General features: G+C 34.1%; 1 protein-coding gene across 3 annotated transcripts in view; it reads right to left on the reverse strand.

Moving 5' to 3' along the window:
* The window catches only part of DENND5B (DENN domain containing 5B), a 217500-nt gene that overhangs the window by 137366 nt on the left and 65945 nt on the right, over nucleotides 1–14189 (reverse strand). For all 3 annotated transcript variants that reach the window (XM_031938131.1, XM_031938133.1, XM_031938132.1), the window contains one exon: nucleotides 3901–4567. In XM_031938131.1, the coding sequence (XP_031793991.1) occupies nucleotides 3901–4567 (667 nt within the window). The remainder of the gene's footprint in view (nucleotides 1–3900; nucleotides 4568–14189) is intronic.

Below are 14189 nucleotides of genomic sequence, written 5' to 3' on the forward strand. Positions count from 1 at the left end.
TAGAGGCTGAAGAAAGAGAAGATCTATGCAAACAGTAACAAAGCAGCCAGAATACTTAGCTCACAGAATATATAGAGAATGATAAAGTGCCACTGGAGTAGAAAAATAGGAAAAAGCCAAATTGTGAAGAGCTATTTAAATGCTAAGTATATAATTTCATATTTGATCCTGTGTATAAAAGGGAGCCATTAAAGTTTATTTAGTAATAAGATGACAATCATTCCTACATTTAAAAAAAAAAAATCACTTGGGCAGCTAAGTGAAAGATGGGTTCAAATGGGGCAAGTGCTGAGGAGAAAGTTGAAGAAGAAACAAGAATATTTCAAACAGCCCCGTGATGAGTGGGATAGTAAATTTCTTATGAGGTACAAAAAGGTTGAGCTGCTGAAGTGAAGACACATTTGAAATTGCATAACAAATTTATACTTTAGCCAGTTAAGTACAATATTACAATTTCCTACAGCTTTGTTCAGCAGCATGTGAATAAGAATATAAAGGAAGCAAATGATGGGAATAATTATCTTTTCAGCAAATTACCTTTTTTCAGGTACCTTTTCAGTAAATTTATTTTTTAAAAATTATCTAAGTTCTACTGGTTGATTAAAAATGACAGAAAGGAGCTCACGTCCAAAAGCACTAGAAACTTTTACCGCTTAGAATTTAGGGGAGAATAGTAGTTAGCTGCCTTTTGTGAAAAACTATCCCACCAATTTCAGTATCACAATGGTAGTATCTTTGCCATACTTTTGGCAGTAAAAACTAGACTTTGCAATAGACAAGAACCTATCTAAAAACATGTAATCTCAAGCTTTTCCCTTTATAAATTAAGAAAAATATGTATCACTTAGAAAAAGCCTAGAGGAAAATACCAAAAATAATTAATCACTTGAGAAATGTTTTTCACAACAGTTAAAGGAATTGTGACTATCTCAGAAAAAAAAAAGAATGTGTGAAGAAATATACCATAAGACAGGAATTGAAATGCTGTGGATAATAGCATGTATTTCTATATATATGAAAAGGGAAAAATGAAAAATTTAGTCATTAGTAACAACTTTCTTCCCATAAGAAATTTATGCATTATAATTTATCATCAGGGAATGTCATAATTTTCCTTTAGAAATTTTTAAAAAATAGTCAACTTAAGAAAGTACTATTATCTTACATAGCAAGTCTGTTCATAAGCAAAAACATTATCAATACAAAAAAGTTGGGTCATTATAAACATATTCTACTTGACTCATTCTACTGACTTATAGTTTTTTTAAAAAAGGAGAAAAACAAAATGGTAAAAAATAGGCTTCATACCAATACCCACAAACCTTATGAATCATCATTGTAAATAACAAAATATGCATAAAGCATGAAACATTGTTCAAAAAATCTGCCATTATGGATATTAATATTAACATTTTTACAAGACTTTGAGTTTTTAATTTTTTCTTGAGTCCAGCAAGGTAAGGAAGCCAATACTCATAATTCTCTTTACATAAATGCCCAATATTTAGAAATGCTACTTCTGGGACAACATCAAATATCTATGTTCTTTGATAATCTTATTAGAAAAACCAACTCTTTACTTGGGATGCTAAGTTTTGGGAGACCATAATTATTACTTGCATAGTTTCTTGATGTAAGTACATGCAGGGTTTTAAATGAAAACCACTACAAAACTAATCCCCTCAGTAATCAAATGTTTGAGATGTAAGACTTTAACAACTATTTCACTTGTATTCTTCTTTCCCTCCTCTAATTAAATCTTCCAAAAACAATCCCCCCCGCAAAAGGAAAAGATTCTAATTATACAAAAATATTTATAACAACTTTTTATAATAAGCAAAGAATTAAGATCATAACTTGTGGAATGGCTGTTCAAGTTGGGGTATACTACTATTGTGGATTACTGTGCCATAAGATGAGCAGGTTAGTTTCAGAAATACCTGGGGAAATTGCTATGAACTGTTACAAAATGAAGTGGACAGAACCAGAAGATCACAATTATGAAAGTCTTAGCTACTCTGATCAATACAATGATCTAAGACAGTTCTAAAGGCCTGCCTCATGATAAAAAATTCTATCCACCTCCGGAGAGAACTGATGAAATCTGAGTGCAATTGAATTGTAATTTTGTCACTTTGTTTTTCTTGCCTTTTTTTTTTTTTTGGCAAGATGACCAACATATTTTTCATGATTTCACATTTATAAATGATACTATATTGTTTTGTCTTCTCAATGGTTTGAGGAGAAATTGGAGAGAGGCAGAGAATATAGGATGCAAAATTAAAAAAAAAAAAAAGAATATTGAAAATAAATTTATATACACATATATATAAATGTATTTTAAATCTTTAATATCTTAAGTCTATTAGAAAGATATGCAAAGTCTTTTGCTTAGGAAGCTATATAGCCAACAATTTCATTCAACTCTCTGCAATACAAACCTCATGCCAAAAGCATTTTGAAATATGTATTATGAAGCAGTAAAACTTATATTATGAAAGAAATGGTTACCTGTTCACTCAGTTACCATGAATGGCTAGGAAATTTTTTTCCTCGGAATACTTATCTCTCCAAAGTTACCTTATAAAGAGAAATAAAGCAAACTGCCAAAACTTGGCTTTCATTTTTTTAATAACATAAAACTGCCTCTACCATATACCATTCATATGAAAATAGACAAATATTTTATAAAATGCTAGAGGCATTTGGATATTTTAAAACTTTTTATCAAGTTTCACAGTATTTTGTTTCATTTAAATATAAAAGCAAACATTTGTAGATTATAAAAGTATAATACAAAAAGCCAATAAATTTGAAGTTATCAATTATCATAGAATTATTAGCAAAAGAAATTAATTTGGCTTTTTCCTATTTTTCTAGTCCAGTGGCACTTTATCATTCTCTATATATTCTGTGAGCTAAGTATTCTGGCTGCTTTGTTACTGTTTGCATAGATCTTCTCTTTCTTCAGCCTCTATAGGTTTTCAGTGGGTTGTCTTCTATTCCTCAAATTAAGAGATTATAGTAGAAGAAAAGAATGAGTTTAAAAAACAAAAATTGATGCTTTTTATTTTTTACACCATCCATTTTCCAAAATACCTCCTGCTAATTACATTTACTCAGCATTCTGCTCTCTGCCCCAAACCACCAAATCTTCCCTTGTTAGACTCAAAGACTTAGTATGACACGAGGCAATGTAGTATTCCCCTTTCTTCTCTTCATCGGGAAGAGATTTGTTTCATTATTTGTTCTCTGGAACAAGTATACATTTTTGTGCTTAATTCAGTTGTCTTGTATACTAATGTATCTTAATAGGAGATGAAAATGATTCCGTTGCTTTGGAAAACAATTTAGGATTACATAGAAAAAGTTACCAAACTTTAACTTTTAATGGGCTTGTATCCCAAGGAAGACCAAAATAAAATAAAATAAAGATCTGGAAACTGCAAACAAACAAAAATAAGCTCATCTTTAGAAAAATGGACAAAATATGGTATATGGATGTAAAGGAATATAATCATGCTAAAATATTCAAATATGAAAAAAAAGAAATATGAGAAGTTTTATATGAACTGATACAGGGTGACAGTAGATTAGGACTGTATATACACAAATCATTACACTAATACTGATGAAGACAACTCTAAAAAGTAGCTGATCTGAGACTAATTGTAATCATTAATTTCAATTCCAGGGGATATGATGGACCATATTTTTTTCTTGGCAGAGAGGGGGTAAATCTTTGTATGCAGAATGTTGTAAAATATTTTGAGATCCAATCACTGTGGTAGTCAGTTTTTTTTAATAATTTTTCTTTGTGAGAGAGGCTAATATTGAAGTCATTTTTTTTTGATGTATATTATTTTGATGTAAAATAAGTAAAAATAAATAAGGACTCACCTTGTGAATATAAGAGAATCTGCATTTCTAGAAGAACGCATGTAAAAACTTGAACAAGATTCTCCAATCCTAGAAGTTCAAAGATTTCCCAAAGAGGATAATCTGAAAGTGGAAGCTCATTGGGTCCAGGTCTCTGGCAAATGACAGGCTCATAAACACCATAAAATTTTAATGATCTCCCTGGAGGTGGAAGGGGAACTTCATAAAGAATGTTATGAATATAGCTCTCAAGAGGTAAGGGTGGGGGCTGCTGGGAGCTAACTGCCTTATAAAGCTGAAGGAGAAATTTCTTGCAAGCTTGCATGAATGGTAGTGGAGTGATCAGACATATACTTTTTGAAACAAACAGTGTATCTCTGCTGATGTCATAAGAATTGTATCGCTGGAGCTTAGCAAGTGAAGTTGCATCTCCCTCATCAATATTGCTTATGAGGGAATCCATGCTGCAAGAGGATGAGGCATAGATACTACTGTAATGTTCTGCATTATGCATTTGGTACAGTGTGTGCATTGCTGTGCAGATCTGCTTACTGGTAACTTCTTCATAAAAAGTAAGAACAAAACCATAGGTGCGGGAACCATCTTCCCTGGTAATTATAAATGAGTGGAATTGAGGCTCTTTGTTATCCATTTGCGTTCTGAAGGATAGTCCCTTAGGCATACAAAGCTGTGGAAAAAAGAAGACATAATAAGAATTTACAAATATTGTCATTCCAAAACAAGTTCTGTGGATCAGTTGTTCTTAAAGAGCTAAGAGTGAAAAACATTTTATCTACAACCCTAATGCAGTTAAAAGCAATCTTCATTTTATTCATAAATTGAATTATTTTTAAAGGAATGTAGGCAACATGAAAAATCATGGAATGAGAAAGCAGAAAAAACACTAAACTAGGGATTAAAAGATCAAGGTTCTGCTCTTAACTCATCATTTACTAGTCATGTTATCTATAATAATAATATTTCTAAGTCTCAATTATCTAACCATGGACCTAATAAAGGTTGATGATTGTGAAGATTACACTTAAGAACATATAATAATTTCCATTTGTAAACAGTAACATGATGAATATTTAATGAAAGGATTTCTTCTCAAGCATTCCTGATCAAAAGACCAGAGCAAATCTTATTTTCAAATATAAGACTCAAGAAACATAAAAAGGTAAATAGGTAAGAGAAATCATAAAGGATTCAATAAGGTTAAACTGTTTATATTCCTATAAGAGAATATGGTATGTGTAACTCCTAAGAGTTACAGAATCTTATTATTTTTAGGCATTTAGAAAGAGTATAGTTATCTTTTCCATGCTGTGATTTTCTCCACTGCAGTTTTGATATATTTTGGGTCAACATAAGAAACTAAATGAGAATTTGGGGGGAGTTTTGAGGAAACGACAGATGACATACAAAGGAAGTTTGTGACCAAACTTTTAACCCAAACTTTACAATAAAGTACCCCAAAAAAGAAAAAAATAAAAATTCAGAATTTTCTGGTGTACCAGAAGGCAATCTCTTCTACATTTGAAGGCAAAAAATTTTATGTGGATTTTCCAGATTGCAGGGAGCACTATACACCTAAACCTCTTGATATGGAAGGGATAATTACCTAGACAAAGGCAATGGGTGTGAATTGACTATAACAAGACGATATCCAGAAAACCACAAAGCAATACAAAATTAAATAGTAAGAAAGAGAAAGGGGAAAGGAGAATTATAATAAGATAAATTATATCATACAAAGGAATTTTTACAGTGGAGGGTGATGTGACTGGTGTAGCAAATGATGTGGCACCAGGTGATGTGCTTTAGAAGCACTACTAAATGTCGGGGTTCTATCATGTGAAAAATTCACAATGGCCATTCTCTTTGGCAAAAGGTAGGTTTATTTAAAAGAAGAGGTTACAGACAAAATGAAGAGATAAAATAGACATCAGGAAAGGCAAATATGAAATAGAGTGGGAAGGCACATAGCAAGGAAAGGGATTTTAATAATTAATGCTGGAAAAACAAGTTCCTTAGTGGAATTCACAATTACCTAGGAGAAAGGGAACACCTTATAAGGTTGGGATATATCCTTAGCTGGCAGACTAAATCCTAAAAGGAATTTAGCACCCAAAAAAGAGTTAGTTATCAGGAGGAAAAGTAGGTCCAAGAGGAGAGATACCATAAAGCATAGTGGAGTTACAAGAGATACCATAAGTTGTGACAGGCTAATCCAAAGGAGTACAACAAAGATGGCATGTGCCATAAGTAGATTTATAGGGAAAATTTAACCTCAGGGACATGACTGGAATTTCTGAAGGGGCACAGCAAGGTCCGAGGGTACTCATGACCCCACAGAGGGTGAGCCTCAGGGGGTTGATGTGGACTGACCTTCACAAAGGGTAGGACCATGGAACTAAACTGATCTTCATCAGAGCCTTCTCCCCGTCTGGGCCAGGGAACAATTCCATTAATGCTCTGGTACCTGCCAACCACACTCACTATTCAGAACCTTAGGGGAAGGAAATTGAGAATGTAGGGAGGAATGTTTGAACCTTTACTCTTATTGGAACTGGCTCAAAGAGGGATTAACATACACCCTCAGTTGAGCATAGAAATCTCTTATCCTACAAGAAAGATCTGTTATCAAGTAAGGAGGAACAATGAATATCTTTTTAGAAAGGGCCTAATTAATGCCTTTATGACTTAGAACATGAAGATTATTAAGCTTTGGGCCCAAGGCTGGGATTTTTCAGTAAAAGAAATCACTACAGCCCTCAGGACTAGTGCATGTTTAAATGTAAATGTCTGTATTAACAAATAAAGATGCCATCCCTCCAAGAATGGTAATCATCCTATATTTCATATTGAAGAATCATCCCTAAAGGAATTTTCTGAAACATTAGTATAAAAAAGTAGTAAGAGAAAAAAAGAATGAAAATTTGGTTACTCCAACAGCTGTAGAAAAAGATTAAAGAGAAGATAAGAATTTTAGATAGGGAGAGAACCAAGAAGTTTCTTGTGTTTCTTCCCAATATTCTTCTATTATTTCTGGTCTAGTTTATTTTTCTTGCTAATATCTACAGCCTGTTTTTCTGCTCTTCATGACAGTTAAAGACAGATTTGCACCTTTATTTCAAGATCAGGTCTACATTTGATGATTATAAGGAGCAAATAAGTTTTTAAGTGATAAAAGGTACAATATTTTAAAAACCAATGGCTCATTGAGGGCCCCTTTTCCAAGATATGTTCTGAAAGGAACTGGGGGGAAGGAATGTTGGGAAGAGGAAAACAGCAACATGGTTTTCCCCTTCCAAACAGGTAGGAAACAATAAGATATAAACTGATGCTTATTATATTATTCTTTCTTTAAAAGCTGAATGCATTTATTTGCTATACGTAAAACATAAGCATTTCCCTTGTGTTTGAGGACATTGCTTTCCCTGAATATCTATATTACTATCGTTGTCTTTATATTTAATAAAGTATTTAACTCTATAAAAGACTGGTAGAAAATAATTTCTGTTCTGAATGAGACTGAGCTAGCTCAATGCTCTATTGACTACTTGCTGAAATCAGGTTTGACTTGCTATCTGGGAAGAAAAATCAACTCAACCTTGAAATTCTTTCCTGAAAGACTGTTCAGAACAAACTATTCACAACGTAGACTGCTTTAAGCCTTTGCTCCAAATTTTCATGCTTTGAATCATAAACTTGAATCTAATGGTACTAGACCCCAAATCTACTTCATTTGCTCTGATTTCTTTAACAGCAGTTCTCTATCACAGAGAAAAGATAAATAACTCATTCATCCTTTTTCAAATCCCTACACCACTGGAGAAGAAAAAAAACAAAAACAAAACCCATTTGAATTACTAGTAGGTAAAAATTAAGGGATTTTGTAAATAAATAAATTAGCTACAAATTAGAGGAAGAGAGGAAGTTAGGAAAAAAGGCTCAAGTCATCCCAAATTATCAAGGGAGACAATAAAAGTCGATAGCATATTTCTGTTGATCAGGACAGCCTTTGTATCAGAAATTTTGCAACACTTTGCAACTACTTAGTAGTTTTACCACTGTCAAAAAACAAATGTAAAAATTTAATGCAAATGCTACAAACTAGGAATTATTTTTGTTGATTAGACTTAAGAAAGCGTTTGAAAAAATTATTAAATTTAAAAATAAGTCCTGCATTTTCAGAAAATCAGTTGTATTTATTAGCTTACTCTCTTTCATAACACCCACTAAATGAGGTTTCTTCAAGAAATCTTGACAGTTGCCTAGGAAAAATATGATTTCAACAATTTCTACATATTTGCCTACATAACAGTAGTTCCAAGAATGCCCACAATTGCTATAGTTATCACTATTATAGTTTTTAAAAAACAAGTTAAAATTTGGGTCACAGCATAGTCATCAGCAAGATGGAGGAGTAAACATTTTTTCTGATCCTCTAGTCCTATCAAACCTCTCCAAATTTGGAATTAAGTGAAAAAGATACAATTGCAACTACCTCTAAAGTCTAGAAAACCAAGAACATGAATGAGGTAACAATTCAATAAACAGAGCAGAGAAATATAATTCCTTATTATATTCCTTATTAAGTACCCATTACATACCACATTCTGGATGAGTGTGTGGAATAGAGAGATAAGGTGAAGAACTTAGAGGAATGTGTGAATTCTTTTTCTGTATTTTATTTTCATTATTTCTGTATTTCCCCTATGACCTCTATAATATGTGCAGGCCCATATTTACTTGAGCCTTGTGGCCAGCTATATCTGAAGCCTGAAAGCCTGATTTTCTGTTTCCTAGAAATCAGGTGATTTTGGGGAAAAAGAAACCTTCCATTCCAATCTCTCCGGATAGCAACAACCAATTAGATGCCTCCCCTTCTCAATGCTCTCTTACTTGTGATGTAATCTCTTGTACAAAAGCTGTGTATCTTTACTACTTCTTTAGCTCTCCTACAACGAGTTACTATATTTTAAAGAGGTACTATAATTTTGAAATCAGGGGAAATAATTTTACTGTTGCCTTACACATGTTAGATTTATTCTGAGTATAAAATCTTAAGAATTGTTTGAATATTATAGCCTTTACAATTGAAGATCAAAAACTTTTTTTTTATTATTTGGTTGGACTTCAAATTAAAAATATAGGTTATTAAACAAAATGCCAGTAGCTTACCTTAGAGGGGGTCATGTTTGTATCTCCCTACTTAAATGGCATATTGCTTTTTAAAAGTATGGGTAACTGGTAAACTATATTATAAGTTTTATGAGATTTGGTTTAAAGCTATTTAATTGTGAATCTTGAAATTTAAAGTTTAAAAAAAAAAGGTGATTTAAAGACAAGGGAAAAGAGAGATTAATTTACAAAAGCAATTAATAGTTTAATTGGAGCATCTAGTCAGAAGAGTTATTGGTTTAGGAGTGTTTAAAATATGTTGGAGAAGGTTTGAGCAAGTGGGCATTGGAAGGAGAAAGAGAGAGATGGGACAGGAGAATGAAGGTGATTTAAGAAGCATTAATTAGTAGGAGCAAATGATTTCAAGAAGAAATCAGTGGGAAAAAGAAGGAACTGGTTGGAAAGGGTAGTCACAGAGCTAGATGGCCGAAAGACGGCTGTGAGTGGAAAGCTGCAGCCACTTTTGACTGAAGAAAGCAAACTGTGATTTAAAGGGAAAGGCTGCTCTTATAAGATGTTAACTGATTGAACATTTGTTTCTTTAGATACATAATGGTTTCCTCATTTAAAGAATATTATCAGAAATGTGATATATAGTTTGAAAGGGTTATTTCAAAAAGGTTTAATTGATGTTTTCAAGAACTTTTCAGATTCTTTTATGTGAAAGTAGGAAGTTTTAATCAACTGTACTGATGCCAATTATCTGAAAAGGACTCCAAGAATAGTAGTTTTTGCCTTCGTCTTTTTGAAAATGTTTTTTCAATATGTAGTTTGGGATTTTTCTGTGTATTGGATATTTTAAAAGCAAAATGATTGGTATAATATTCAACTTATTCAAGACTCAACATCTACTTGGATATGTAAGAATTGTGTGAATTTTCTGGGATAAATTTCTTACTGTTATCAATATAAGGTCATGGTAAATAATTGGGATTTATCTGAAACTTTGGAGATAAAATCTCTTGGGCTTAAGTTAATACTATTTGGGAGTTTTAAAGCTCCACTCTGATGTGCTGAAGGTTGAGTTTTAACTGCTTATGTTATGTTATAGTTATGTTCTTGTATTTTTTTCTTCCTGTGACTGATTTCTATAATCAGAGCAATAGTCAATAGAAACTGTTAATGCAATTCAATTATATCATACCTTGTTGTTTCCAATCTGATTATATGTAATCATTATATCCTAAATGCTTAGGCAAATAAGTATTTAGCTTGGTCATCTGTCTGTTACTGGATATTTGTGTTTTGTTTTTAAAAGGTTTCTAAATGATAAGAGGACAATTAGCAATGGTCTGTGAAATCTAACTACTGTTTTATTTATTGGGAATATAGCTGACAGCTGTTTGCTTGCCTTGTGAAGCAAACTCAACTGCTGGCTCTTCACATTTGGCAGCAGTCTGGTGAATCAAGTCTTTCTATCTCAGACTGTTCTAATATTGTTAGATTTGTTTTTGTTGTTGTTCTAGATTTTAGTCAAATTACAGATTATTGAACTTCTTCTGAGACATGGATCAGCCCATTTCAAGCTTAGATTGATGCCACACCTACACCCCTGCATGAATTGAGAGACTTCACTCATTTCTCAGCCTGAAGCAGCTTAGATCGAGACCATCGCCCCTGCTCCTCTTGTAATTTGGACTGATATGGGGGAAGTGGGAAAGTGGTTGACGAATTATTGTTAAAATTACAACTGTATTACTGTGTATTTAAAATTTGGAATGGAAACTGTTAAATTGTAACTATTGCTATTATGGATGTATAGGAACTTTGTATGTGAAATGGTTATTTGATGCTTTAGCTTTGAAATCCCTTATTCTGTTGGAATTGCTCTGGCAGAGTATTCTCTGATGTCTGTTTTTAGGAAATCTCCAAGATAGAGACACTGTCTTGGGATTGGCAGTCTCCAGCCCTGTAACCTCAGTTTCTTAATTGGTATCTCAGCATTTTCAAAGGACACTGCAGTTTTGAGATCAAGCCTCTAACGTTCGGGGTTTGCCTGATTTGATGGTTTAACTGTGCAAACTCTGATAGCTCTGCTCAAAAATTTAAGTCTCACCCTTCTCCCCTGGAATGAGTTGTCCCTCCTAGCATGGGCAGCATGACTGTTTCGAGTACTGCTACTCCTTATATAAGCAGAAGCTGAGTTAAGTGCACAAATGACTGAATTCCACTTAACTACAGTGAACTGTCCATCTCAAACTGGATTCTCTGGCTGAGATGAGGGCCTTTGTACTGATGATAACTCTGGGATTGTCAGGAAGAGACTTGCCTTTGCCATAAGTTCTTACATTGGGTTGGTCAAAATTATGGTGCGGAGACCTCCCAGGTATCTAGGGGATTCAATAATTCAAATATTCAGAAGCAGAGTGGGTAATGTTGGGCCTCAGTTTCCCTAGATTGTCATCTTTGTTTATTTATCTTTGTATTTTTATGTCTGCCAAATGCTAATCTGTTCTGTGATAACTGTTACTAAGATAGTTGGTGGAAGTAATTTTTATGGTATAAACTTATTGCAATCAGTGGTATTATCCTGTTACCACTATGTCTAGTGTCTGTAGAATTACATTAGTAACCAGAATAGTTCAATGATCCCTATTGAAATATTGCACACAGATGCTATTAAAATGATGATTCTTCAAAGAAAAGGCTGGAATATACTAGAGAGGGATGATCTTGATTGGTGAACTTGAAAAACAATGTACAGATATGTTAACTGATTTTGAACAGTGTGTAAGTTCTTCATAGAAATATGATAAAAAATAAGTTATATATAAAAAGGGGGGAATTGTGTGGAATAGAGAGATAAGGTGAAGAACTTACAGGAATGTATGAATTCTTTTCTTGTATTTTATTTTCATTATTTCTGTATTTCCTCTATGACCTGTATAATATGTGCAGGTCCATATTTACTTGAGCCTTGGCCAGCTATATCTGAAGCCTGGAAGCCTAATTTTCTGTTTCCTAGAAATCAGGTGATTTTGGGGAAACAGAAGCGCCTTCCATTCCAATCTTTCCAGATAGCAACAACCAATTAGATGTACCCCCTTCCCTTCTCAATGCTCTTTTACTTGTGATGTAATCTCTTGTATAAAAGCTGTGTATTTCTACTACTTCTTTAGCCCTCCTATCACGAGTTTTCTCTTTCCCTTATCTCATGATAGAATGGCAGATCCTCTGGAGGTTTTAATAAACAACTTTTCTGTTTGGGTGATCTCTGAGTAATCATTTTGGGTAAGGGTCTTCTACATTTCACACAAAAGGCTTCACAAAAAACCTATTCACAACCTATAGATTCACAATAGGACTCAATGCTATATTGCTTCCTCCTAATGCCTCAAAAATCCAAAAGTCACATCCAGCTTAGGCTACAGACAGTAGTGGTCAAGCCCTTTGCTACAGCAGAGCTCAGCCAAAGAACTGAGAAACTGGGGCAGGACACGTGTCTATATAGTGGAATATTTATCATTTTACTAAACCTGAAAAGAGCGAGCTCTAGCATTCAGCTAGGGCTACTTCTGTACCCTCCAAAAGTCCTTTAGGGCAGAGAACAAGGTTAGTTAACTGTAATGTTCTGGTTGGTTTTCTGGAGGTCTTGGGACCAGTCTTTGTTTCTGCAGAGTAATCACCCCGAGAACAGCCACAGATAAAGTACATAAGTCTTTATTGTCTCCTTCACAGTCTATCTCCTTGCCTGGGGCTCAGCTAGTTTTCTGGAGGTCCTCCAAGAATGTGTCTTGGTTTCTGTGGGGGAGACAGGAGGACTACCACAATGGTCTCTGTCTTGAAGTCTGTCTCAGACCAAAAGCTTATGCTCCAGCCTCCAGTCCTCTGGCTCTGGTTCCGAACCCTTAGGTCTGACTCTGGCCTCTTAAATACTCTATGACAATTAAATTATTTCAGTATACTGAGTTATAAGCCAATCACTAGGGAACCATTATTTGTTATAAGGTTAATTTAATCATACTGAACTAGAGAACTATTAAATTACCACACTAATCTAGATAACCTTTGTCTTACAAATTTCACCGAGTTAACACCTTGTAAGAATCCTTGTTTCAAGTACAGAGTTCTGGCCCATTACATCGCTCACTTTCTTTTGTTTTAGAACATAGGTGGTCTATGTTTAGACTATGTTTAGAACATAGTCAGGTCCCTGACTTCTCAGAGAGGTGAGAACCCCCAAAAGAGAGGTGATCATGCCTCCCTGATGTCTCAGAAAGGGAGATGAAAACACTAAAGGGAAATGGAGAATCAAACCAGATTAGCGGGTTTTTGAATAGTCTCACTTGAGTCAGGTATATATAAATCCATCAATATGGGAGGTATTACATAAGCACATAGCAATGTAGCACAGGCTAGTAGTGATATAACAAACAACATGAATCAGCATAAGGAATTTACATGTCCATCCTAGAAATAGTTCAAAACCAATCTATTGTCCATTACTTCATGTGTCATGAATCCAATGATTCCTGCAAGTTTTGAAGTCCTGCAATAGTCTTATTATGTGTTAGGGAATCCAATAATTCCTGTTGGTTTTCAAGTCCTGCAACATTCTTATCAACAATTTTTTATTTCAGGGAATCCAATGATTCCTGCAGGTTTTGAAATTCTGTAACAGTCTCATTATCAGCCATGCTCTTTCAGTGTCAGATGTTTCTTAAGTCTTCTTCTTTGTTTTGAAATTTTTTCTTTTTCTGTCTCTCTCCAATGGACAAGGCAAATACAGCTAATTGGAACCCATCTGATTCCTCCTCCATTTTTAGAGATACAAGCAAACCCTCTCCCCAAAGCAGTTAACCTATCTGGTCTCTTCCATTCACCACTTTCTGGATCTCTCCACATCTGGTGATTATCTAAAGAAAGTGGAGCTGCTCAAAGTGGACACTGCCCATCCAGTGGGTTATAAAACCTGTCTGCTGGAGCTAATGCATCTTTGTCGAAAATTTAAAAATTAATGGATAGAGAATTAAATTTACAAGTTTGCTAGGGTTACCTGTGGCTCCCCCATGCTTTTGTTTCTGGAGGAGTGTCTTAATGTCTCTGTTAGTCCTCTCTACTATTGCTTGACCTTGAGGATTAAAAGGAATGCCAGTGGTGTATAAAATCTGATACTGTGC

Source organism: Sarcophilus harrisii, chromosome 5 (genome assembly GCF_902635505.1).
Source record: "Sarcophilus harrisii chromosome 5, mSarHar1.11, whole genome shotgun sequence".
NCBI lineage: Eukaryota > Metazoa > Chordata > Mammalia > Dasyuromorphia > Dasyuridae > Sarcophilus > Sarcophilus harrisii.